General features: G+C 36.6%; 1 protein-coding gene across 10 annotated transcripts in view; it reads left to right on the top strand.

Moving 5' to 3' along the window:
- LOC112563569 (splicing factor, arginine/serine-rich 19-like) overlaps positions 1 to 26,297 on the top strand; it is a 37,396-nt gene extending 11,099 nt beyond the window's left edge. For 2 of the 10 annotated variants that reach the window (XM_025237633.1, XM_025237626.1), the window contains exons 9-18: positions 5,597 to 5,750; positions 8,444 to 8,506; positions 11,371 to 11,536; positions 12,837 to 12,890; positions 17,001 to 17,046; positions 18,019 to 18,056; positions 19,083 to 20,891; positions 21,221 to 21,301; positions 21,732 to 21,881; positions 23,082 to 26,297. In XM_025237633.1, the coding sequence (XP_025093418.1) occupies positions 5,597 to 5,750; positions 8,444 to 8,506; positions 11,371 to 11,411 (258 nt within the window). In that variant the 3' untranslated portion in view covers positions 11,412 to 11,536; positions 12,837 to 12,890; positions 17,001 to 17,046; ... (3 more) ...; positions 21,732 to 21,881; positions 23,082 to 26,297. Of the gene's footprint in view, positions 1 to 5,596; positions 5,751 to 7,915; positions 8,103 to 8,443; positions 8,507 to 11,370; positions 11,537 to 12,836; positions 12,906 to 17,000; positions 17,047 to 18,018; positions 18,057 to 19,082; positions 20,892 to 21,220; positions 21,302 to 21,731; positions 21,882 to 23,081 lie in introns of those variants that run through there. The other 8 variants (XM_025237628.1, XM_025237627.1, XM_025237629.1 and 5 more) reach the window with 8 other exon arrangements.
- Positions 26,298 to 26,824: the final 527 nt, after the last annotated feature.

The raw sequence follows: 26,824 nt of genomic DNA, 5'->3' as shown, positions 1-26,824 counted from the left end.
CCTGTAGAAGGGGACAAAATTAACAAAAGGGATGTTTCCTTGGTAAACTTAGCAGCCTAATATGCAACTGTAATTGTTCAGTCACAAATGATTCTAAAAACAGAGTTAAAAATTAGACTGAGGAATGGCAGTCTATCAAAATGAAGAGGCTAAATAGAAAAGCATATGCTTTAAATTATAAAAGTAATTGTCGTAAGTTTCATAAATGAATAACTGCATTAAGTCACTAAAAGTTCCTCACTTATTGTAATTTTCTTGATATTATAAAAGAATGAAAAAAATTATCAAATATATTATCCGAACGTTCTTCTATCAAAAAGAAACGGTGGCTGCTATCCCTGATTGTCATTTCAGTCGATGACCGTTGTCAAATATGAAAGTTGTTTGCCTATAAGAATATTGCAGCTTGAAGAGTTGAATCAATTTAAAGTATTTTACAAATATCATTTGTGGCAATAGACTGAAAAATATCTACAGTGATAGTGGTTGTTGAGAAAACATTACAATTTGTGTTAACAGATAAAAGGCTAAATACTATTGAATATAGGCATATTGCATGGGAATTCTACTGATGAAGAATTTGGGGAATAAACATTTCTGTACTACAAATATTAAACACAATAATCCTGAAAATAAGGGGTCTTACATCACAGTTATTTGATTTGGTTGCAGTGGTACTGCTGTTAAGCATGGGGGAGTAAACATGTCTGAAGATTGGGTGGAAGTTGTGTTGAGTGTGAGGTCTAGTTATTAATAAGTAGATGTTCATCAGGTTAAGGAAAGTGTTTATTGCGTATAAAGCTCAATTTCTGAACCCATGTATAACAAACTAGTATGTGAAACCACAGTGACAGTTAAAATTTGTCAGATGCTGAAATAAATCCTTTAAAGTTTAATAATTTTATAGACAGAGTTGGTAATCAAAAAGTATAGGGAGTGAACCAGCATTTGACCCACAGAAATATGTCAGTTCTGCAAGTACTGCATTAACCATCTGTTTAATATACTGAGCTTTAGAAAATGGGTGAGCCCTGAAAATATAGGGGTGGGGGATGTTAAAGGTCTAAAAACAAGAGCGCTTATGACAGTAAAAAAAAAGAACTTTCTATCTTGGAAAACAGATGTAAGATAAGGACTTACATTTCAGTACTTAGTTTAAAACTGATTCTGTTTAGATGAGTTGTGTAACTAATTGTCTAAAGATGTTAAGATGTGCTTTATTATGGTGCCTGATCCTGATCTCCTGTGCTTGTAAGCTTGACAGACTTGTTTCCTTTTAGTATAAGCTGCTTGAAGACACAAATAATCAATGTTTTCTGCTCCCCAGCTCATCTACTTACTAAAGGAAATATTTAGCAGGCATGTTTAAACTGACATGCTTGAAGAAATGTTTGAAGATCTGCTCATAACATAAACCAATTAAAGCACATATTTGTATCTCATGGTAGGACAAGAGATTATTATTTTTTGTTAGAAATAAAACTTGCACAATGTCATCTTTTCCATTGCCATTTGATATTCAGTAAGAATTTCCAGGTCACTTAAAAGAAAAGGTTTAAGGTTTAAGTAGAACAAATCCTGCATTGGCAGCAAAAAATATATGAAACTATACCTTCATAGTACTGACTTAGTCCTCTTAGTACCTGGATGGTATATAAGTCATCCACTAGAGACCTCAATTTTTGTCTGTCAGCACCGTTTAGTTTAAGGTCATTTTCTAGTCCCTTTTTTTTTCTCTGCTGATGTTTCTGTGCCATGTTTCTGTTGACCAACCATGTTTCCTCTTGCCATCAGCCGTCCAGTAAAGCACTATTTTGGGTGGTGCATCTGATTTTATTCTACACACATGTTCTAGCCATTTCCATCTTTTTTAGGATTATGGAAGACCAGATATTATTGTCTTGGAGTAATTTTCTCTCTCAAAACAGGTAGACAAGAGTTTTTGTCATTACTCTGGTTGATATGAGGTAAAATCAGTCACTTTTACATGCATTCACCACTGGCTTTGTCAGTTCTCCTGCAAGATATTTTTTTCATTGCTTATGTAGTCTTCGTTTTTTTACAGTAATTTTCTGTTTGGCATTTGAATTAGGATACATTTTCTGGATAAATGAAGCAAAGTGGTCAGCAGCCATTATTGCTAGATGATGCTCCACAATAAACTTTGGTGTTTTAAAGGATGATTATAGTCTGTTTCTGAATCTTGAACCATTTGCACAAGTAATGCAGTGTGATTAGTAGCTGTTTGTGGTAACTTGTGTTTAAAGAACATAACATCTGCTTTAGTTGATTTTTCTTCAGCAGTTTCTGTGAGGTCTCTCAAAGAAAGCAGTCTTCAGTTGCCTTGTGTTACTGGAATTTCTTGATATTGTATTTGCTCATGGTAGTGTTGAAAATGTTAAATCAGATCAAAACATCTAAAGGCAACCAATTTGCATGCTTTGCAAAGGATACCTTCTCTGCTATCGAATGAGGCCTACACTAAACTCTTTATTAAAATTCTTGTTATTCTTAAATTTTATTACATGCTATAGGAGATGAGTTTTTAATGAGTTCATCGCTATTAAAAAGAAAAAAATGTAACCCACATAGATGCAGAAACATGAACTGTACATGCACTGAGATAACATGAATTATAGCTATTTAGTTTAACAGCATTCTCAAACAGTATGTAATGCAAGCAATAATCTGTTAGAAATTTGTACTATGCTTTTAGGGAACAAAATATAAGAAATACACAAAACACAAGACTTTATATGTAGGAATAATTGTTTTAAGTAGCCCTTATTATAATGGAACAGGCACTGAACATCACATTGATTCCTATTTTTTGCTCAGTTGGTTATCTTGGATGGGTCTTTGAGGACTGCCAGAATTTCTCCATCAAGACTTGTAGCAGTAGAACATTACGTAGAAAACTGTGGTAGGAAAGAACTGTGGTCTGAAGCACCCTATGATATGTAGTGTTGTGCATGTCTTCTTCTGTATTCCATTCTTAATGTGTATTACGCTGTCAGTCTGATAGCTGCAGTGAAGGCTGCGAACATCCTTAGCAAGTCTACAGGTCCCCAGAGCTTCTCCTTTAGCTTTAATGCCTCTGGCCAGGTAGCACACCAAAGATTGTCAAAACTTGGATATGTCTGCAGGATGCACTCTGGAGTTTGAGTCCCTAAATCACAGGAACATTCGCTAATGTGGGACATCTCAAGCTTGTGCAGGTACCAGCAGTTGGCTTGTTTGTAGTCTGAAGATGATGACCAGCTCTTCTCTCCAAGCCATATGAGGTCATCAGTATCATGTCCTGGTTTCAGTTGTTTTTTGCAGGTGGAGTGGAATTCTCTTTGAAGGATGGATGTGGCTTCTGTTTTGATTCTGTTGATGGTTATGAAACATTTGTCTGAACAGCTGGAGATGCTGTTTCTTCTTCTTGTTCCTGTTCGCCCAGTGGAGCGTAGGGCCGCAACCACACCCGGCCATTGGAGCCAGTTCTGGGCGTCCCTTTCCAGTTGGGACCATGTCATGCCAGCTGTCTCTGCCTCTCTGTGGACTGATCTCCTCCATGTCTGTTTGGGTCTCCCAACCCTGTGCCTTCCCTATGGGTTCCAGCCCAAAGCTTGTCTCGTTAAATTGTCAGCTGGCTTTCGCAAGATGTGACCGATCCAGCCCCACTTCCACTTCTTGATGTCTTGGCTGGCAGGTTTTTGGTTGATTCTCTCCCACAGGTCTGTATTGGAGATCTTCTCAGGTCATCTGATGTTGAGGATGTGGTGCAGATATCTGTTGACTAATGTCTGAATCTTGTTAATGATGACATTTGTCACACTCCATGTCTCACATCCGTATAGAAGGACTGACTTTACATTTGTGTTAAAGATGCGGATCTGAGTGTGTAAAGATAAAGCCTTGTAGTTCCAGATATGGTCGTAGGGTGTGGAATTCAAGCCTGGCTTTGTTTATTTGGCTCCTTACATCTTCATCTGTACCTCCATCTTTGTTGACTATGCTGCCAAGGTAGGTGAAACGGTCACACTCTGTAATACATTCCCCATGTCAGGATGAAGGCCTCTAGAAATATGGCCTGTGAGCTTGTCAGCAATGTCATCAAGGAAGATGACAAAGAGGGTGAGTGAGATTATTCCGTGTTGTGGCCCCCTCTCGCTGAGCTTCATCAGGAGGATTGTATGCTCATCAAAAGTTTGTCCATATCTAAAATCCTGAGCTAGGAGAACAGCTGTTTTCATCTTAAGATGTTTGAGTTGACAGTTTGCCCAGCAGTAAATTATTCTATGTTATTAAAATAGGAATAAAAAATAAAGTTAGTTTAGTTAATTTTGAAATTGTAATGAAAATATGAGATTCTCAAAATCCCCTTTGGCTAGTCAGTCCATTTTCATGTTCGGTTAAGTGACCTGGTTATCCCTAAAACACAGAATGTATTAAACATAAAATATGTACTAGCAGAGAACACATGTATGGGCAGGTTTTCATCTTTCCATGGGATATTACCTATACACAAACTTACATAATCAGCTGTGCATGCAGCCTACTGAAATGTAGAATGTATTGTATTATCTTTGTCTTTCATATATCTTTTTCACTGGTCTTAACATAATCTTTCAGAATGGAGTGTGAATATCTCCTGTTATTCAACATAATTTGACCTTGGCCCTTCAGATTGTTTCCTGTAGCACTACATGTTGATACATTTTCCACTTTTTATGTGTAGCGCTTGTAAACATGAAATAAATGTAACCTGTCCAAATTTGCATTTGTCATGCCGTCAGTATTCTAGATGTGTGTGTGTTTGGCCGTGCAGTTGCTAGTAAGTAGAACTTCATAGTAGGATTATTAAATAACAAAACATGTAGTCAACTACTGTAGATAATGCTGACATAATTTTTTAATGATGTATAAAAAGATTGGTAGTAATAGATTTTGTGCAAGTGATACAAAAAAGTCAAACACACACACTCTCACTCTCTCACTGACATGCATGTCTAAACACACTTGCCTCTCAAACACTTAAGTGATGGTACACAGGGCTTCAGTGATTTAGGTGAACACTTTTTAATGTTCTGCATAGTACCTGTCATAGAAGTGGTGTATGGTCTGACAGAATAGAGGGAAGAAGGCAAAAGTGTTTCCTGCTTTTGAAGCATTCTTTAATTTGATAGGAAAAACATGTAATGCGATAAGGAAGTTAAATAAAGGCCCTCAAAGGCATCTATATGCTGCTATTATTACTTACAGTACCAGCAAATTTGTTCAAAAATTTTCATGTACATAGTGTATAAAAAAATAGATCTAGCTGTAGACAGTAACACCACCTTCTAGCATCACTGTTCAATAGCTATTAATTTAATTTCTAGTTGCATTCCTGAATGCAGAATGATATATTGAGGTCACAAATGCAGACAAGTATGACATAAGACTGGTCAAGATAATTTTGCTTGTACTGTTTATATATAAATATACAATTTGCCAGAAATGTTTTCTTGGAAATGGATTTCAGTTGAAAAGGCATTGACAGGGTTTCTTGTAGAAAGAATGGTGTTGTGCTGTTAATGAGGATGACCTTTGGATTCATGTGCCCCAGAACCAGAATGCTCCCTCTAAATCAGGAGGCATGGACGAATTGGAAGTCTATGAGCAGGTAGAAGAGGAAACACAAAGTTATGGGCTGGATCGGAAAACCTCGCTTTTCTGTAAACTCAAAACAGCCCTCAATCAGCGACAGCAGGTGAAACAAGGTGTGAAACTGGAACCCAACATTTTTCAAGAGATAAATTATTTGTAGATTACCGAGTTCTCAGCTTTTCTGTACATCTTTTCAGTAGTTATAAAGTTAATGCTTTTATATTCCTTATTGCCTATGTTTCTTTATATCAGTCTGTAGATGTCAGAGGATTTTGTGCAGTCAGTTTGCATGTGTATTACTGAGTGTTTTATCATTATCTATCATTTAGATAAGCAGTTTTCACTATTTTTTTTTAAATTAGTGTGTTTGAATAACCATTTGAAGCAAAGGATTTTCACAGTTTTATGGATGTTTATAATCTTAAATTTATTTTACCATTATTTCCTATTTTCAATTTGAATAATTCAAATGGAAAAGGACTGAATTATTTGGCATCTATCAGACAGCATGGAATAGGCGAATGTGAGGTAATAATGATAGGTAAATAACAGAAAAGCTGTGAATAGAAGTTAATAAAACAGTTGATTGTGTTGCTCACAGATTGAAAAAATGGATTGAAGTAATTTAATCAGTCATAAATTAATTTTTTTATGACTTCCAGTTAAACATATGGCAATGCATTGATTGTACAGTTTGTGAACATATTTCTAGCTTGTTGTGCAAAGTCATAAAGCTATGGCATTGCATAGATGAAGTTGATAATTTAGTATAGACAACTAATAAGTTAAGAAGAAAATTCTGTTCTATTTATCAGAAGCAAATGCCTGCATATTGAAGCAATTATCAAACAGTGCACTGCTAAGAAATTCTTAAAAAGAAAGGAAACATTAAAACAGAATGTTTCAATGTGCTTGGGAGGAAGAGTATAAAATGGGATTGTGATTTATTATTAGAAAAAGAAGGTGCTTCACATCACTCCTGATAAACATGGCCTTGCATCAATTAATGATGGCAAGGAACGACCGTGGTGATGATGTAACTAACACAAATGCAAATACTCTTGATTGACTTGCATCACAACAGGCAGTGGTGTAGTTAACATAGATACAGATACAGCTGATGGGCTTACACCATGTCTCTTGTAGACTGCAAAGAACATACAGTCTTCAAAATTATTTGTTGTTAAGGATGTTACCATATCACCTGGGGGTTTTTGTATCTCAGCCTTTATGTAACATTACCTTCTCTCAAGGTGATGTAGCCTTAGTTGCTGGCATAGCATAAAAGACAATCTCCTCTCAATTCTGGTCTTTGGAGGGTCTGGTTGGTTGAGCAGTTGCTCAAAGTTACCCTCTATCTTTCTACATTCTTACTTTTTCTGTGATGATGTTCCAATCTAATGCTTTTGAAGATATATACTTTTTTCCGCTGTTAACCTTTCTGTACTTTTATAGATCACAGTCAAGTCTTGTGTTTGGTTTGGATCTCTATGAACTTACTTTTATCTTCTCTAGAGTTACACTTTATGTCCTTGTCTTTCTGGGAATATTTTTTCGCCATCTTCTTTTTTGTGATGAGACTTTATGTTAAAAAGCCGATGTTTCCTCTGCTTAGTGGTGTTCCATTTTCTAAGGCGATCTGAATATCTTACTGATTTTCTGAAGCCTGTGTTCTCCATTGTCACTTCTGTCATTCTATAGTTACAGTTTCTAATTATCATTTGGGTGTCAGCTGCCTTCAAGACGTGGAACTTATTTTTCAGTGCCATGGCACATTTCTGATGAATTCATCTCTGTCAAAACATAGGTATCTTTGTTCTACTTTAAGCTTGCCTGAGCTTTAGAGCAAGTTTGCCAATGACCAGGTCATGCCTACCTATATCTGCCCTTTAAACTCTGACAATTTGAAATACCTGTTTACCATTTATAAAAAAGTAGTTAATGTCTCTTTCTGCCATCAGGTGACTTGCATGTCAGTTTATGTATCTTCGCAAAAATCAATCACACAGCCTGCTGCATTTGTCTGCTATTTCCACTATTATCTCTTATCTTATAGTTATTTCCCTTCCTCATTTTTTTTCTTCTGTTTTGTTTCCTTTGCTATTATTTCGTCATGACTTGGTATCTTTTCAACTACTGCCTGTAAGCTCTTGTAAAAGTCCTCTTTATCTGCCTCATCTGTAGGTTCTTAGCAGATCAGGACTGATAGATTAATGATTCTAGAGTATACAGCAAGTGTTTACTGATTGTGTTAATCCATTTCCCATTCCCCTATGAGCTGGAGGACCAGTGGATCACTTTTTATCTGGACTCAACCCTTCCACTTACAAGGATGACCCTGCTCAGATCTAATGCTTCAGTCAGCACTGCTTGAAGTCTCCTCGAAATACTCAAACCCTTGACAAGATGGTAATCCATTGGGGGAGTAGGTGTAACAAGTTCTTTTCAATTTAGACTGTGAGTAGGTATGAACAATGGTGCAATGAGTTGACCTCTGATAACCATATTTCATTGGCTTTTTTGCTCATTCATTTGGGTTTAATTGCTCATTGTTGTTAGTCTACCAGCTAATCTTATCATTTAGCTGTGTGTGTGTTTTGGAATTCCTTTGGAGAACATTGTGGATCTCTTTGCAAAGAAATGCATTATTAGTGTCAGTTTTAAGTACACGTGTCTTTTGTTCATGCATTCACAAGAGACCAATGGTTTTTATATTGAGAACACTTGTATCGTGTGATGTTGTGTTAATGCTTAATCCATAAAGCTGGTCATGTGTGATTGACTTCTTGACATTGCTTTTCATTAGATCCCAGCAATTCAGATTCTGATGGTGAATCATACCTTGAGCCAGTGTCCGGTCCACCTAATGGTAATAAATGCAAATTGTATATTTTTGCTTCTTTCTAATTCATCCTAACAAGCATGGTGTAATTTAAAGTCCTGTAAGAAAAGTCAGTCTTTGCTTCATCACAATACATTGACTTGCTACTTTCAACCACTTTTGTAAACTTTACAGCGCTCAAAAATCAAATCCTTTGTCAACCTTTTTCTGAGACAAATCAGTCATGTGACTGAATATAACAAAAGACCATAGATGATACTGTATCCCTCGTAATCATGATGCAGTTCTTGGTTTGTGTGTCTATTCAACCAGAAATATGTAAAGTAGTCCTTTTCAACAAAAATGTGTCAAAACAATCAGTTAATATTTACATGTGTGTGTATATATATATATGCATGCAAGAACTTGTCTTTGCATTTTAATTACACTTTTGGTGGAGTTTCCAACCATTCCCTTTCATACAAGAAACAAAACTTGCCGACATGAAAGAAATTGAATCCATTAGAGGTTACATAACAGATATTGTGTCAATCTGCAGTTGCTGTGTACATTTGTCAGTCCCATCCCATAATGTACCATTTAATTTTTGTTGTTGATAGTTGTTAACTTTTAAATTAATTCGAGTAAAACAAAAATGTTGCAGCATGTTATGACAATGGATCTCATGACAGTCCCCTTCCATAATGTCTAAAGGCAATTCACATTTGGGAGGGGTTTTTTTTTTACGTCTTTGTGGGATGTTCTTCAACTGGGGGGTGTATATGGCATTCTTGTTAAAAATCTTTCAATGGAAATCTGTTTTTGTCTTTTCTTGAGGAACATTCTACAATACATTCATTCATTGACTGGTACCAGTTGTTGGAGGGAACACATGGATAGAGGTGGTAGCTAACAACCCCCACCTTTCAGACCTGTCTTGAGCAATGGTGAGCAGGTTCAGCATGGGATGACCAGTCCACTCTTTCATGTTTGTAAGCCAGTCTTCGGCAGAGTGTTGTACCAGGTCATATGATCAAACCAGCTTATGCTGCTTGACAGTTGTGAGTAGGAGTTCCTGCAACGTGAATGGGGCGACCATTTTCAAAATCATTGGTTTTCTGTTCCTGCATGAGATCCAAAGCACACTTCACATTTCACATCCATAAATACAAGATTGGTTCTATGAGTGACCTGTACTGATTATACTTCATAGTAAATCTGATGCTATTGCTGTCACGATCCTGTCTAGCCTAGCCATTTCTGCTGTTTCTATCATGATCCTGATATGGATTTTTGCTGTGGACATGCCATGTTTGGAGAGGATGGTTCTTAACTACTTAAAGCTGTTTAGCTCTTTCATCTGTGCTTCATTCATGTAGATATCAGCCTTGCTGTTTCCAGTTACCATGACTGTGCACTTAAACAGTGTTCTCCATTCCATATGTGTTTGAACAGTTTGTTGGTAAGTTGTCTGGTGGTGCCTGCTATCAGATCAATGTCATCTGCAAAGTATAAGTTGTATATCACCTTCCAGTCATAGAAATCTAAGTGCGGTAGTTGTGAAAAGTTTCTCACAGGGTGTTCTCCAAAAAGATGTTGGAACAGACTCTGTCAAAAGCCTTTTTAATGTCTTTTGAAGTTGTGATAGAGGGTCCTTTTAATGCTGAAGATGCTGCTTTATCAGGATGTAATAGTTAAAAATCTATTTATTTGTGCTCCTACTTGGTCTGAAGCCAGTCTGTTCTTCTACTGCAAGTTCCTCAGCGGTGGTACTGATGCGATTCTGGATTACTGTCAAAAAATCACTTTCTTTGGGTGATTGATTAGGCATATGGCCTGTAGTTTTGACACTGTTTGCTGTATTCTTTCTTTGGAAGGGGTATGACTAGTGATTGCATCTATACTTTGCATTCCAAGACTCTTCGGCACGGAGCAATGAGGGAATTTATTATTTCATCCCCATCCTGCTTGAAGAGCTCATCTGGGACATTCACTCAAAAATTTTGGTTGCGGATCAAGATGTTCAAGCGCGAAGCATTTTCTTAGCTTTTCAATAATCTACATAGAGCAATGTGTATAAAAACAAACTATTTTTGACTTCTAAAATGTTTTATTTAGTATCCTTGATTCAAAGCAATAATATTTTACCGTAAATGTTTACAGGTTCTGGAATTGTAATAAAGTCTCTAACAGATCTATAAGAATCAGACTATGGGTCTGCTTTATTCTAGTGTTGATGCAGTTTGCCAGGGTAACATCAATAATTTTTTGCTAGAGTAAATACTAATTTTCTCATTTATTTAATGGTATTTAATGTACTTCTATGCCTGATAAAATGCTTGCATCTCAAATACATTTTCAAAATGTAAAGAGTGTTCTAATAGGCAGAGATATGTACATACATAACCACATAAGGAGTATTTGTGAAGAAAATTGTAAATATTAAAAAAATATGAGAACTTGGTTTCAATATATAAAAAAATTAATGATTGTTTTGCCAGATTATGTATGCTGATTCTTTAAATGCATTATATATATATACACCTTATTGCATATTTATATTTATAAGCCAGATCATGAAAAGATATGCATAAATCTGGTGACCAGTCAAAGTATTAAGCTGTATTAATTATCATAGACACATCACACACATTCACATGCACGTGTGGTAAAAACATACATATATAAAGCATAACCCATTGTTTTTTAACTTGATCATTTCTTTATTGAAAGTGATGTGCTACAAAATATATTACATTTAATATTTGTATTATTTATTTTGCTTTTATTTAAAGCTGTAGTTTATATTATTCAGTGGCTTTAAAATGTGTCAATAACAAAAAGTGAGGAATCTCGAAATATAAACATTCATAATAATTCTTTGCACCTTAACATTCTTTTGTTTTTTAAAGAAACTGAAGGAACACCACCTCCTAGACCTCCTAAACACTAGAAAAAACAAATAACACTCAATCCAAAGGTGGAGGCCATATGGTAAAGCCCACACCAGTTGTGGGCAGCACACCCCTACTACCTCCTGGAGGACATCGACCACCACCACCTCGTCCATCTGTGGAGGTATTTCACTAGCATACTCCTATTGTTAAGCTCAGCTGGGTCACAGTTGTTATAAGTCTTACCATCTGGTGAGTTTACATGTGTAAATTGCATATTTGTGTCTTAATACTCATATATTCCTTATTATTTGTATATAGCTGTATGTACAGAATAAGATGAAATGTTGGGTTATTAGTGTACAATTTGGCTTAAGTGAATTTATGACTTAAGAGAGTCATACACAAGTTGTACAGGCTTTTTGTTTTAACTGCCTCTTTCTCATTAGTCACTTACAAATTTATCATGTGTTGTAGGAGATCTGTTTTCACAATGCTAGTTATGTAATACTGACTTATAAGGCCTCTTGAAAAAACTTCATGTTCATTCAAGCTTGATACAAGCATAGTCACTATCTTCTAAGAGACTGCTTTTTCTAGACTGTTCGATACATTTATACACTAAATCGCCATATCATAAGGCTAAAAAAAATGGAACAGAAATGTTATTGCCACGGCTAGAAAATAAGTTCTCTTTATCTGTTAGTTTTGAAAGTTTAAGCTGACCCTGATTCAAGGCTGCTAAAAGAAAGAGTCTTCTCATTCTTTGTTTTAAATGTGGACAAGAAAGTATCACACACACTGTTGGAATCTTAGTACGCCATGGTGAAAAATTTCCAACATGATCGAGGATCCATCCTGTCCTATGAACAACATTCTCTACCCTCAAGACTGGTTGCAACAGTTGCATCTCAAGCCAAAGGCATGCACGCTAGCTGGTTCAATACTCATGATATAGCATACTTATCCACAGTTGACCCAGCTGTGGAGTGGGTACTGGACTCTCTAGAGCCGCAGTTCTCAAATGGTGGGGCGTGACGTGCTTACAAGGGGGACGTGAAGGTGGTCATTTTTTAAAAGTTTCTTATACCGGTATTAGTGAAATTAGCTTACATTGCTGGCTAAGGGGGGCGCGCGGACGCAACTTTGTTCGTCAGGCATCACACGTGAAAGATTGAGAACCGCTGCTCTAGAGTGTTTGGGAAGTGAGAGAGAGAGGAGATAGGTACTGTCCTCACAAAAGCTGGTCCCATGGTAAGTGAGGTTTTGAATCTCTCACTATCCTACAACCGTCAGGTCATGGGACTGCTTTTACCATTTTATCCTCTGGACACAATTTCAGCAAGGAAACATCAGCTTGTGGTCAGTTTCTTTATGTGAAGCTCTTCATCCACTCAGTCTCTTATGAAAGAATTGAATGGCTGCACATGTATAGAAGTGTGGTGATGGGGATATTTTTGTGCTTTTTTATTTTTTTACTTCAGCCAAAGGAACCAGAGGATGTTTATGAAGTTATGGAAGAGGCAGCAGACAATGTGGTGAGATTTTTAGAGGTGTTCAGTTGTTCTGTTTTCATTCATATATATTGTTTTACAGCATAATTTGGCATATAAGTCAGAGTCAGAGGATAATAGACTTCCATGCATGCTTATGTATGCTTGCCTGCATATATGCATCATAAAAAACAGAAATCAGCATGAAACTAGAACCAATACATTTTTGAAAAAATGCATATAATTTAGGTTTTTATTTTTTCCAGGAATTTCTAATCTTTATCTAAGTGTTCATCAATCTTTCATCCTAATCTGCCTTAAAAGATTAATTGCAGTCACATTGCTCTATAAATCAGTAGTAAATTGTACTTTGCATCTCCTTCAGTTTGTTAGATGGTAAACTAAGACCAAACACAGGAAGTGCATCATTGAATTTTAAAACAGGACTAAAAGTATGTCTTGCTTGAAGCAGCTTTTTGACAGTATTTTGCCATTTGATGTTTGAATGAACTGCTTATGCTGCACATGGTGCTTGTGTATTGTATATTTCCTCAATGCAGTGCAGTTTAAATGTTTACCAGTTATTCACCTTTGTTTAATTGAGGTTTTTGCAAGGTGTCTATGCAGGTAAATAGTATAAGCAGATGAAATATTTTCTAAGTAGTTAATTTGGGTTTTTTTCATTCAGAGTGTCTAGTTTCATTGTCTTCATTGACTTGGCATGTCCTTGTTTTTCTCTTACAGTCGAACTTCTATAAGTTGAAGCTTCAAGGAACTGATGAAAAAAAAATTGAGTTACGAAAGGTTAGAGTTAAGGAAGTTCGTTAAAAAAAGAACATTTTTTTCACTGTGGACTTATCTTTATTCCTGCATGTGCTCATGCATCATTACTGCCATCAAAAAAGTCTGTTATGGATGTCTGATGACAATTTCTCTTCATTTCTTTTAAAATAAATGAGTCGAATGACAGACAGCAAGTCAAAAATGTTCGTGAGTGTATCTTTGCACGACTTGATCAATGAGTGAACGTCATTCACCATGGTTCTTGCCTCCTTCAGGGTCAGAAGGAGTACACAATTTTACACTTTCTGATATATTTTCAAATGATTTCAGCATGCTGACTGGATTAAAATTATTCAAGTTGTGGAAGTTTTTGGCAAGGCCATTTTGAGCTATAGAAGTTGAATATCCATTGTTTTAATGGGAAACCAACCAACTGATGCTTTACAATTTGAGTTAGTAAGAATTTTGACTTACAGAAGTTCAACTGTACTTCCAAATTTTTTGGTGTTTTTGTTACTCTGTTTATTTAGCTGCCCCTGATGGCCTGGCTCCTCATGCTGTGGTGAACACCCAGCCTCTCTCTGGCTGGGTGACTTAAGCTGTCCCATCTCTTTCACTTTCACAGTTTTTTTTTTTCCCTTATTGGCTCTTTCACCTATACTCTTTTCCAACTAATTCTCCCCTACCCCATTTTTTTCTCCTATTTTATCTTGCCTATCTTTAGTCTGTACTGGTCTTTCTCCTGCTTTTTCCATCATCCGCTTTTTCATTTCTCTTCTCTGCGACCACCTTTAGGCCCCATGTGTTTGCCATGCAGGACGACCCGTGTTGGAGAAGGATGGGATCTTGGAGGTTGAGGCTCCTAATGCGTTGCAGCCCTTCATACCAACACACCTTTGTGGCCAAGACTTCTCCTAGAGAGGAGATTGGCTAATCATGCATTGCCCTAGCTTTGCTAAAAGGCTGGTCCAGGGTCAGTCCGGTTTTCCTTTCCAAAGGCCAAAGTATATTCCTTCTGTATCACTGTGTAACCCTGCTGGAAATGCCCTAAGTGGTACTGTCATGTCATGTCTGTCATGTCCCATTATTTTGAAAGGATTAAAAATATTTCTTCACAGTTTTCTTTTATTAAGTGCCTACACTCTGGACAATTTCTGGTCCAGTGTGGAACCCAAAAGGCTTCTGAGGCCCTTTGCCGATGGGATTGCAAGCAGTTTGTGGACCGACCCATTCAATTAACAATGCACAGATCTCACAACTCTTGTAAGGGAAGGTCGTTCATTACCTTAACCATGCCAAGATGTCAGAGCTCAACATTGGCAGAACTGGCGCCCCAGTGGATTACAGCTGTCCAAAGAGTCAACATCTAGAAAGATGGGAGATCTGTATCCACAAATACTGTTTTCTTCGTCTTATGCTTACTGAAAGTATCTCTTTTCATTCTTTTTCTGTTTCAATGCTTCAGTTGTCAGCATTATGGCTATAGGGCTAGTTTCTGTAAGTCCCAAGCCTGCTGTTTTCTCTGCAGTGGGACTGGCCATGCGGCAGGGGATTGTTCCTCAAGTGCCCACCATGCCAACTGTGAACAATTGTCTATGTCTATATCTAATGTTTTGCTTCATTGAAACATGGTATCATTCAGACATCCCCGATTCAGCTCTTCAACTACCTGGTTTCTCCATACATTGTGCTGATTGCTCACCTGAACTTTCTGGCAAGAATGTGGGAGGCGGTATGCATTTCCTCATAAACAACATTCAGGTATATGGACTGTAGCATTCTGTCCTCATTCTTCTCCAGTGACATTGAAATGATAACTCTATGCTGCAGTCCATTCTACTTGTTTATCTCCCTTGTACTAGTGAGTGTGTACATCACCTCCCAAGCTCATGCAATGACGGCAATAGATACACTCTCCAAAACTGTGCGACATTAAAATTCAGTTCCCAGACTGACATATAATGTACACTGTAATGTAATGGGGTCATTTTCATCTGTGCTCGTGCCATAAACAGCAAGTGAGCCTTGAGACCAGAGGAGATGCTTCACTTGGTCATTGCTACTGTGTAATCAAAGGTGCCTACCATGCCATACATGGTCGCTTCTTGGTCGCTTTGATTTATGTACTGCCCTCCTACCGCCAATGTCTCAAGTGGGCCAAGCTGTGGATATGAGCTGTCGAGTGCTGGAACCAGGTGGCTACAGATAAGTTGCAATTCTGTCTTGCCTGCACTGACTGGGATACACTGACAGCACTCTGTGGACCAGACAGGTTAACTTTCACCAGTTCATCCCTAGTGCCCAGGACTTTTTACTGTTGTACATAATTTAATTACTTTTCCTGGCATTCAGAGTACCCACCAGCAATTTTTTTCAGCTGGCTTTTTGTTTTCCCTGTTTAGGTCCATCCCATCAGCAGCTAGCTATTTTTTTATTCTTTTTCAATTTTTAAATCTGGTAGGGCTTTACCATTAGATTTAAGGTGTTTATGTTCTGTTATATTCTGGTTTAGGGTTGTGGCTTAAGGTTCTGGCTTAAAGGTGGCCTTTTGAGCCAAAACACGCTTTTTAACATATTACCTACCCTTTTATGTTATCTATTTTTCTATGTTAGCTTTTATTGTTAATGGTGGTGTTATAGTATCAACTGGAGGTCTCATTTTCCATCCTTTTAACCTATTGTTACCTTCTCTTGTCATGATATAACCTTAGTTGCTGGCATGACGTACAACCATTATTCTGATATTTCATTTATTTATGTATCCAAAAGGTAACTTGCCTATTGTATGTTTTTTGTTTTGTAAGAAATGAATGTATCTTGTATTTGTTACTCTGTTTTATTCTTATACCTGACATCTCAAAGTGTTTAAAGTCATGAAGGCTTTTTCTCGGGGTCTAGAAATGTAATCAGATATGGATGTATTTATTGTTCATCAGGATAAGTTCACTTGTCTTACTTTTCTAACAGAGAACTAAAACTGTGTAATCAATTCACTTCACAGAAAATATTTGTGTCTGTTTTCAGAACATTTTTTAAAATAGAATTTTAAGTTTGAATTTGTTTTTATGGATATTTTCAGACAAGATTAGTTTTTAAATTTGTTTTATTTTGGTCATAAAGCTGATTTACACATTTGCTGCTATTACAATACAAATCAGAATATGCGACAAGAAGTTCTTATGCCCTTCTTTTTTTTTCTTTTTTTTTTTTTGTAACTTTGGTTGCCATGTTTTCTTTCTGTTCTTTCACTAATTTTTTTCACTTTAATTTTCAACATTAACGTGGTTTTTACCTTTTGATTATCTACTCTTTGCAAGGTTAATAAGATTTTTCGCAGGGTTTAAAAAGATGCTGTTTTTCTCTACATTACAGAATGGGGAGGAAGAGTATATGGAGCCAGATGCTCCATCGCCACCAGGTAAATATAATTTATCTCAATGATTAAAAATGGGTGTCTGCATTTCAAGGATGGAGAAACACCACTGTGTAACTTCTTTATCTTTGACCCTGCCCAAAGTACTTAGTGCAAATACTCCCATTACAGCAGTGGAGGTAACCACTCACTAAGTCATTCAAAAGTGACAGCTGATCGGTGTTCTGCAAGAGACTAACCCCAGACAACTGACATCAAAAGTCAAGATCACCATCCCTAGCATCACTGTCAAAGAAATCAAATTGATGCTGTGCTGGAAACATTGACTCTAGATGAGACTGCCAAATCCTCCGCAAGCTGGCTGCTTACCTTAAACTGATGCCTTAGCTGAAGATGCCCAAGAAATAATAGAAATGGCATTTGCATTTGCTGTCATTTACATGAACTGGTCAGAGATTGTGTTTCAACTATAGGGCTGAAATCCTAGCCCTTTTGTTTTCTGCAGAATTTCTTCTACTGCAGACCAAGTTAAAAAAAAGCAGACTTCTTCGCTGACTTGCTCTCAGCCCCACAAATGCTTGCCTCTTGGTCAGTCCAGTCAAACACATCAAGTATTTCAGGAAATAAGAGAGTAGATCAGTCAGCAATAGAATGTAGAAACAAAGAACAGCTCTGCTCAATTTTGTCATAAGGAAGCCAGGACACTAATTACAAAGAAAGAACCAGTTCTGCAACAAAAGTGGCAGATGCAGTATGTGCGTAATGCCTCAACATGAATGTCATAGGTGTATCATAAGAATGGTTTTTAGATGAAAGATGCATAGTTTTTTTTGTAATTTTTTTTCTATGATGGGTGCATCTTGCTTTATCTTGTAACTAGCATTCTGTATTGTTGTTTGTAACTTCCTAAGTTATAATGAGTCTTTGTTTGAGGGTGTGCTATTCATTTGGAATCTGTATTTTGATGCTATTATTATTATTAAAAAATAAAGCACATTCTTTGCACTTCTTTTGCAGAAATAGCTGTTGAGAAAAGCAAACAGGCAAGAGGCAAGGTAACTGGCTTCTTTTTTTAGTCTGGTTATGTGAGTATAGGGACTCACACTTTGCATGTCCATTTTTTTTGTATGTGTTCCACAGATCATGCCTGTCAGACTTTAAGCTTTTGCACAAGCATCCAAGGACAAGATACAAACAATTCTAACGGCTCAAAGTGAGCTCAAAAGGCCAGATTCGCAGAATGAAAGTTCAGAGTGTTTATTTGCTATGACCATGAATCAATAGCCACTATAATGTACACTGGATAAAAGTGGAAGTTCATTATGAACCATCCATGATATTGCTGGAAAAAAATACTTGGAAGAGGATGAGTGGGGGGTTGTTCACAGCTCTCAGGGTTCAGAGTGGAGCCTTCCTCTCAGGCTCAAAATATTGAATTAGCCTATGTCATTATTAAAGTGGACAATAACTACCAGTCAATACATCATTCATTCTTTCAATAACAGTCCTTGTGTCACCAACCCCCAAAAACATGCAATATTTATTGGAGCATGTTAAAACAGAGATGCTAACAGAGATAACACAGTATACTTTCCGCGATGCTATACGCCTGGGGCAATTAAGACCTTTAACCCCAGCCAGGTCCTGCCAACAACAAACAATCAACTGCCAGCCCCGCCAAAAACTACCAACAAACGCTAGCCTCCAGTCCTTTACATATTGATGTTTTATCATTTTTTTATTTTCTTTTGATATTTCGTTGCTCATCATCCTGATAACCCACCTAACACCTTTTCCACATGTTTTCCCATAAATACATAACTGTGTACATGGAGGGCACGAAAAAGAGCAAGTTTGAGAAACTCTTCCATATGATTGTAAATTTAGCATGCTGACTCCTTACAATAGTTACTGTACAGTTGTTTTATGTGATCCTCATTTTACACAGCAAAATAATGTTGCCTGCTGTTTGTATGTTGCACTCACTTTTTTTCAAGTGGTACTATTCTTTTCACTAGTATTATTGAGCATGTTGAGCAAGATGGAATAAAATTTGATCTTATTAAATGTTCTCCTCATAGCTACCACCAGAACCTGCACAAGCAAGGAAATCTTCAAGAGAAGATCCAAAAAAGTTGTGAGAGAAGAACCTTTAATACCCAATGTAAGTGTTGGTTGTTGTAACAATATATATCAACAACATTTTGGTAACACTTTCTATTTGTGATCATAAAGAATTGTGTTTGAGGAGAAGATAAAAAAATATAAGGAATGGGTGTCAGAAGCCAGCAAGAAGAGGGGGAGAAATAGAAATATTCTAATTCTTTTCAGTTGCTAAACGAATGGGATTTATTAAAAAATGAGTACTATCTATTCAACTTTGAAAGACATTGCAGTTTATTTTGCCTGTCAAACTTAATCCAAGGTTTTAATTTTATTTAAAAAATGAAAAACATTACTTTCTCACACCAGACCATTTCTTGTTTTAGCTACCTCAGTTTCTCCACCACGTCAGGCTAAAAAGATCTCTAACACAACTCCACCCTCAGGTGGGTGGCTCTGTAAGTGTGGATGTTATTTGATCAGCCTGCCAGCAACTTGATATGGATGCATGCTTGGATATGGACTGAGCACTTGCACGCTGTTTACTGCCTTCTAACCTTGATGGCTTTCCTCCAGCTAATAATACTATGAAATTAGGCGTACAAAAGAAGAGGCTTGTATCTCATGTTCTGACAAGTGACAGATCTGTCATACAGTATTTATCTGTATGCAGAAAGTGTTATTTAAAGCAGAAAAAGCAATATATTTCAAACACACCTATGAGCAGTTACAGAGGTTATGCCTCAGATCCATTGCCTTAAAATTATAAGCATGTTGCAATCATATTTAAGCATATTGTTAACCCAGAGAGCATGCTTATAAGCAGAGTGTACTGTGTACATAAAAAAATGCTTTCTTTGGTAACATCCAAATTACAGTGATTCTGCTGATGTAGAAGAGGACTGCTTGGTGACACATGACTGGTATAAAACTGAAATCTTTCTACTAAAGGCTTTGTGGTGACTAATCAGCTGTCATATGTCCATGTAACTTGACTGCTAACATTTTTTGTATCATTCTTGAATAGTCAGGCTGTATGGTTCCAAACAGGTAACTTCCTATTATTTATTACCACCAGTTACAGAAATACTGCAGGTGTTTTCATTTGAAATATACATTAAAAGCTAACCCGAGTGTAAACATTTTTAAGTAAGTGGGTTTTATTTGTTATGAGATACCATTCCCCAAAACTCTGTGAGGTATAAACCCTTAAAATTACAGTTCTCAAATAGGTTTTGTGAAGAGCTCAGCTTCCTCAGGGCCACAATAGTGAGTTCTATGACCAGGCAAGGCCTTGTTGGCATATACTCAAAGCTTTCACTTTGGTTGTGGCCTTCATTAATGTCTGTTAGAATTTAGGTCAGTCTACACATGCTTTTCTCAATATAACATTCACAGCATACTTTATAATAAACTTATGACAACTGTATATTTCATAGCTTTCCACAAATGTTAACATTAATTTCTTGTTTGACTTCAATAAATCACTTCATTGAAAATCTAAACTGTTGTATCTTTGGAATTGATACCAAAAATTTTTTTTTAAATTTATGAGGTAAATAAAGATATATATATATAGAATACACAGTTTGGCTGATTTGTAACATTAATGGGATCTTGACTGAACTTAAAGTGAAGAACTGAAGGGTCATGACTAAAGTTTCAGTCTGCTTCTAAGTTCTTGTCTGCAATGACAACATTGCACTTGTTTTTTTGCTTGAATAGTATTTTTATTGCATAATTTTGCAGTCAACAGTGCCCAAGCGACTCAGGGAAGTTCCAAAAAGGTAAGGTTTGTCTTCACCAATAACTTTAGGTGTGTGTTGAGGAGGGATTTTAAAAGTGTGTAAATACATTACAGTATTGTATTCACTGGTAATTTACCATTTTCCTTTTTTTGAAACCCAACTGATTCTCTCAAGATGAACCACAGACATGCCTGCACACCGCCCCTTCTGTCAACAATTTCTTTACTGCTAATGTTGTGAAACTTTCAACATTCCAGTGCTAACATTGCTAAACTTCCAATATACTAATGCTAATGTTGCTCAACTTCCAACAATCCAATCTTTTGAAAAAGGGAATGTTGTAGTAATAAAGTAATTCAAATTTATAGGAGGATCTTTCAAGTTACCCATGGTTCCATGGCAACATCAAAAGAGAAGATGCAGATCACATTTTTGCACGAGAACACATGGTAAATATATGTACCTTACACTTCTAGCATTTGATAGGAATTAAAATTTTGGTGTACCCCCTACCAAAAAAGAGTCTTTTCAGGTAGATGAGCATCTTTTGAGAACTTGTTGATGAAGTCTTAACATTTACTTGCATTAGCACATGAAAGAGGGTGATACTGAGAGATACTGTCTTATAATGAAATTTAAATCTGAATAATTTTTTTTCCTCATAATATGGAGTATGAAGCATACAGTATTATCCTCAAAGTACTTGCAGGCTAACCATTGTGTTACATTTCTGGAATTGCCATAGAAAAATACAGTTAATAATTTTGACTAAACTGCTGGACATGTGATGTACCATATGATGTGAACTTTCATTTAGCTTTCCTATAGGGGCGCTTTTGCTGGGAAGTGTATAATGCTTGCTTCTTTGAAATATGACAGGAAGGAATGTTTCTGATACGAAAGTCTGAAAGGAAGGCTGATCAGCCATACACTTTGGTACTCTGGCATCATGGCCGGATGTGGAATTTACCTGTTAGACTGCGTGAAGATAAAAAATATGCAGCAGGCAGCAAGAAGGCAGATGAATCGGTAAGTTGCATGCTGCCTCTTCCTCCCATTTTTAAAAATGATTTTATTATATTTCACATCTTTTATTATATGTAATGTAGCAATCTCATATTTCATTCATATTCATTTTTATTCTTTTCTGCCATACTTCTGTACATAATATCTTCTTTCTGAAAGGAGTTGCAAGACTTTCTCATGAAACTGTTTGCCATTCATCTGCCTATGAGTTAGGTGATGAGGTCCACAGCTTCTGGCATCTATAATGACCACACTTCCCTAGGGCTGTCTGCATCCATTTGAGATAAGCCTGAAGATTTTAGTGACCTGTGTAAATGCAGAAGGCAAAAATCTTTTACTTTTTCTTTTTTGTACTGTCCCAGATGACATGACTGGAGATATAAACCTCTAGCTACCTCAGTTCAAGGTATTTACTCCTGATTGGTCAAAGATGATCAATGAATGGAGAGAACACAAAATTAACCAACTCGCCTACCCCCATCCCTTCTGCCTGGCTAGTGAATACAACTCTCCAGTTTTTCACCATGCTTCGATCACTTTGGTCATGTGTGCTTTGCTATTTTGTTCTTTTGCAGTGACATGTAGAAACCATGGGTGGCTTGTGGTGTGGCAAAGTCTTTGCTCAACTCCCATGATTGCTGTCTTAACATCCTGCTCAGTTTTATAAACTCTGTGATGTTTGCTGCTCCTGATCTGAGGACAGCAGGGTGCAGGTGGTCAGGGATAAGCTGCTGTGCAAAGTACTTTCTGTCTGTGGGAACCCACTCTACTCTCAATGTGAAAGAAAACTTATCTCAGTGGGCTGCCTTTTTTGGCCTAAAGATCTGTTACTTTTTTTCCTGAAAGGTTAACATGTGGAGACACTAACTGTACAGCAATTGGTGTTCATGATGGCTGTAATAAGGGGTGCCTTAGGTAAGGATAGAGAAAGATTGGTTGATTTCAGAGTCTGGAGGACTGACTTGAAGTCTGTGAAGATAGATGGAGCATAGTGTTCTTCCTCAAGTGGAAAGTCAGTTGCTGTTGAAATCACAAGGACCTGTCCTGAATTCTGCTACCACCATTACAGATGCCTTTCAGATAGCTGAAAATGGACGGATGCTGGTTATTTATAAATATATTAAATTCCTCTTGCAGCTTTTTATAGCCATAGTGCAGATTAATTTTGAATTTGTTGATAAACAGTTGTTTTTTTTTTTTCAGGCATTTGATTCCATAGTAGAACTTGTGGAGCACTTCAAGATCCGCACTTTGAATCTGAAGAGTGGTGATGCAGGCAGGGAGACTACAGTCACACTTCGTCAGGCAGCACCAAAGCACTGATATTGGAAATTCCTGCTTGTCTTGCAAAGTGGACATGGATTAACGAAAAAAGTGTGCATCTTTAGATAGTTGAATACTGCAACAGTGAATGTTGAAGATCATGTGGTTTTCTTGTTAACCCATGAATCCATGTCTGTGAGATCGATTCTCCTTTCATTGGCCAGAAGTATGTAGTGTGGCTTTGGTGTAGCTATTAGATAGAAGTAAATGATTTAAAGGTTGATAGGCATAGATGATATATCTTCTTAGTATCAATAGTTTACACAGGCATATGCCAAATTTCTGAAATTTAACAGACCAGTGTCACTGATACAAAATGGGTCATCAGGTTGGAGAATCTTTGCTGCTTGATTTTGAATTAATTGTGGGCTAGTTTGTGTAGTTTTTACACGTCATTTTTTACCACAGTTCCAGTCTTCCATGATTGTCTCACTTTGTGCGTTAGGATCATAGTTTATTTCAATCAGGACAGAAGAAGTTCCTTTAGAATTTCCCATCATGATTATGATTCTGCTGTAGATTTTTTTTACCTTTAATTCTAGATATGCACTTGGAGCTGTGAAACTGTTTTTTGTTTACACATACCCTTTTTGGTAGCCTACTTGTGGTTTTTTAAGAGCCAAAACCTGAAATTTGCTGATAATTTATCTTATTCACTGATCATCAGCTTACCATTATCACCACTACCTCCACCATCATCTTTGTCATGAAAGGTCAGATTTTTGGAGAAGACTGAAGATAAAGAATTGAAACGGTGTACAAATTTTGTCTCTCTCTTATATATATATATGTGCGTGTGTATATTTTTAAACTAAGGTATTTCTGTGAGAACAATACAAGATATATCAAAAAGAGATACAAGAGCTCAGTCTTGCTCATATTCTTATTAACCTATTCTACAGCACAAAACATGTTTTGTGAAAAGCAAGAGTGTTTTTGGATCACAGTGCAGCTGGTGAACACACTAAGCTACTTACAGGCTTGTAGATCAGCACAAAGCTGTCAGTTGGTAGGTGAGAATGCAGTTCATAGCCTCCCAAAATTGACTGTGGATTTTTATCCATTGGTTGCATACTACACCGAATTAAGGATACTTTGAACTGGTTCCTTTTGTATTTTTTCTTTTTGCTTTTATTCATATTTAGCCATTAGTGAAAGACTGATGGTAGGCTGGTCCACAGGCACGATGTTGAGCATAGTCATACTAACCATTCGTGATTTGGGGTGGAAGGGGGGGGACTTTTGTTTTTGGTTGTTTGGACTGTGACCAGAATAAAAATTCTGTTTCTTCACAATACATGTAAAAAGATTCATTATAAATGTAATTGCAATATTATTTAAGATTACTGATGCTTTGCATCATTAATAAAGTTACCACAGCTTTTTTCTGGCATCTGGGGCTAGGTGCACAGTTGTTAGCTTTTATACATCACATACTTGCAGGTGTGATATCTTCACAGTTACAGCTCAATTTTGTCGGTATTGAATAAGTTAATGTTTAGCAGTTGCTCCTTACATGTGTTAGTAGCGACTGCTAGGTATTGGCATGTTTGTGCACCCTGGCCCTGTGTGCTGTTCACACTAGGTAATTTGGCATTGTCACATCCGCTTTGTATTGTACAACCAGCACTGTACATGAATATTTTGACAATTACAAGTGCTCATTTGATTCCAGGTTTAATTTTTTTTATAACTTTTTACACTGACCATCCTTTTTAAAGTACTTAAATGTTTATGGAAACCATAAAAAAGTTTTTGTTGTGCAGACAGCTTGATGAAAGGTTATAGTCTGTCATGGTAAATGCTTATTACTTGTCTAATCATTGTTGCAGTTTAAATGTAGGATTCATTTTATTTTTGAGATGTGCTAGGATCTGTGCAAATTCAGTTTGTTTTGTTTTTTTTCTAAAGGGTCTTACTGTGTTGGTGGGTCCATGCATGTGTATGCCAGCATACCTAAATGGAGGGGGGGGGTGTTTGTAGCCATTAAAATGAATAACAAATTTTTCATTTTTAACAAATTGTTGAGACTGCTATACTCTGATTCATGCTTGGTATCTTGAGTATAGCAAGAAATTTAAAATGGGTAGGATAAGCTGTTTTCCCTATTATTAAGTGTGGTCTTTCAATTCTCAAATAGCAGTGAGTTTTACAAGAGGCTATGGGTGTTAGAAAGATCATCTCTTGCTTTTATCAATGGAGGTTTATTGCTTACTACCAAAGATGTTGTCCTATTTGTGTTTAACCACACATGCATGTGTGCATGCAAAAATGGATTGTCAGACATCTGGCTCAGATTATATGGTTGCTGGAAATATATTTTTATTCTTTATATGAATTCATAAGAACTCATTGGCAGTTGACATTCTGAGTTTATTACAGTTCCCTCCAGAGATACAGAAATCCAAAAATGTTTATTGATAGCTGTCCCACTTTTGGTGCGTTAGCACATGGCTGCTTTTGAAACAAAATGGATTTGCAGTGTGCTTCACTACTTGTAATTTATCTAACAATTCAAACTCTTAAACTGGATTTGAAAACATAAGTTTCAAATTTAAAAAGTCTGTGAAAGAAAATCACATGTACCTCACTCCCACATTCACTTTGCTGCTTTGATCATAAATTTTATTTCAGCCTCTTTGGGTTTGAAAAAGGACAGCATACACTTGCCTAGGATTTTTGCATGAGAACAAGGGCATCCAAAGCCTAATGTGCACACAGACCAACTGTGTGGAGCTGTACCATACCCCTTTGAAGGAATAAAAAGCAGCAAGAGATAGGCATTGTCCTAAACAAAACAATTTGGACCTGAAAATGCAGCCTGTAACACCTCACTCCCCAGTAATCAAAAGGCAAAGAGACTACTCTATTTCCTTGTTTGTATACTTCAGCCAAGAGCCTTGATTACATTGCTTTGTATTTGGTGTACTTTCAAATCATTTTGTTCCTCAAATACAGTATGATGTGGATTCTAGTACAGTCACAATGCTTGTTTTGCAAGTGGGTAGAAATGTGGGTGAGCTTACAAAAATTGGTAGTTTTCATTGAATAAATGATTTTTACACCTGGAAAAATAAAATTCTCAAAAACTTCTTACATTTTGTTTTAGGATTTTAATTTGGAATGATTTGTATTTTAAAATAGATTCCATTTAACTGAGACAGATTTGAGACATTGAATTAAAAACGGAAACTATAGGAAGTTAGAAAAACATTGAGAAAGTAACTTTTGATACTAATTGTCCTGGGTATGTCCAGAATATTTCTTTCATTTCAGTGACAGACTGATGCTCTTTATATATGCTAGTTTTAGCGACCAAATGCAGACAAATCTCCTGGTCTGAACAATCCAATCGCAGGTTGTCTACAAATGATATGGCACCTCCACATCCGTTTGGTCAGGAATAAAAATTTATCCGCCCGTTTGAGCATCTTTCAGTAATTTATGCCTTTTAATTTCTTTATTTTTACCTTGTTTATTGAAAATTACTTAATCATTTTACACATTAACAGAGTTAACTGAATATTCGAGCACTTAATTAGTTCCCTAATTTATCAAGGGGATAGAAAAATCAGTTGTGAAATTCTTGCTGTTTAATGAAACTAGGAGTGAATGTGGATTTT

Source organism: Pomacea canaliculata, linkage group LG5 (genome assembly GCF_003073045.1).
Source record: "Pomacea canaliculata isolate SZHN2017 linkage group LG5, ASM307304v1, whole genome shotgun sequence".
In the NCBI taxonomy this organism is placed as follows: domain Eukaryota; kingdom Metazoa; phylum Mollusca; class Gastropoda; order Architaenioglossa; family Ampullariidae; genus Pomacea; species Pomacea canaliculata.
Note: the sequence above shows the minus strand (reverse complement) of the source record. Positions and strands in the feature narration are given on the sequence as shown.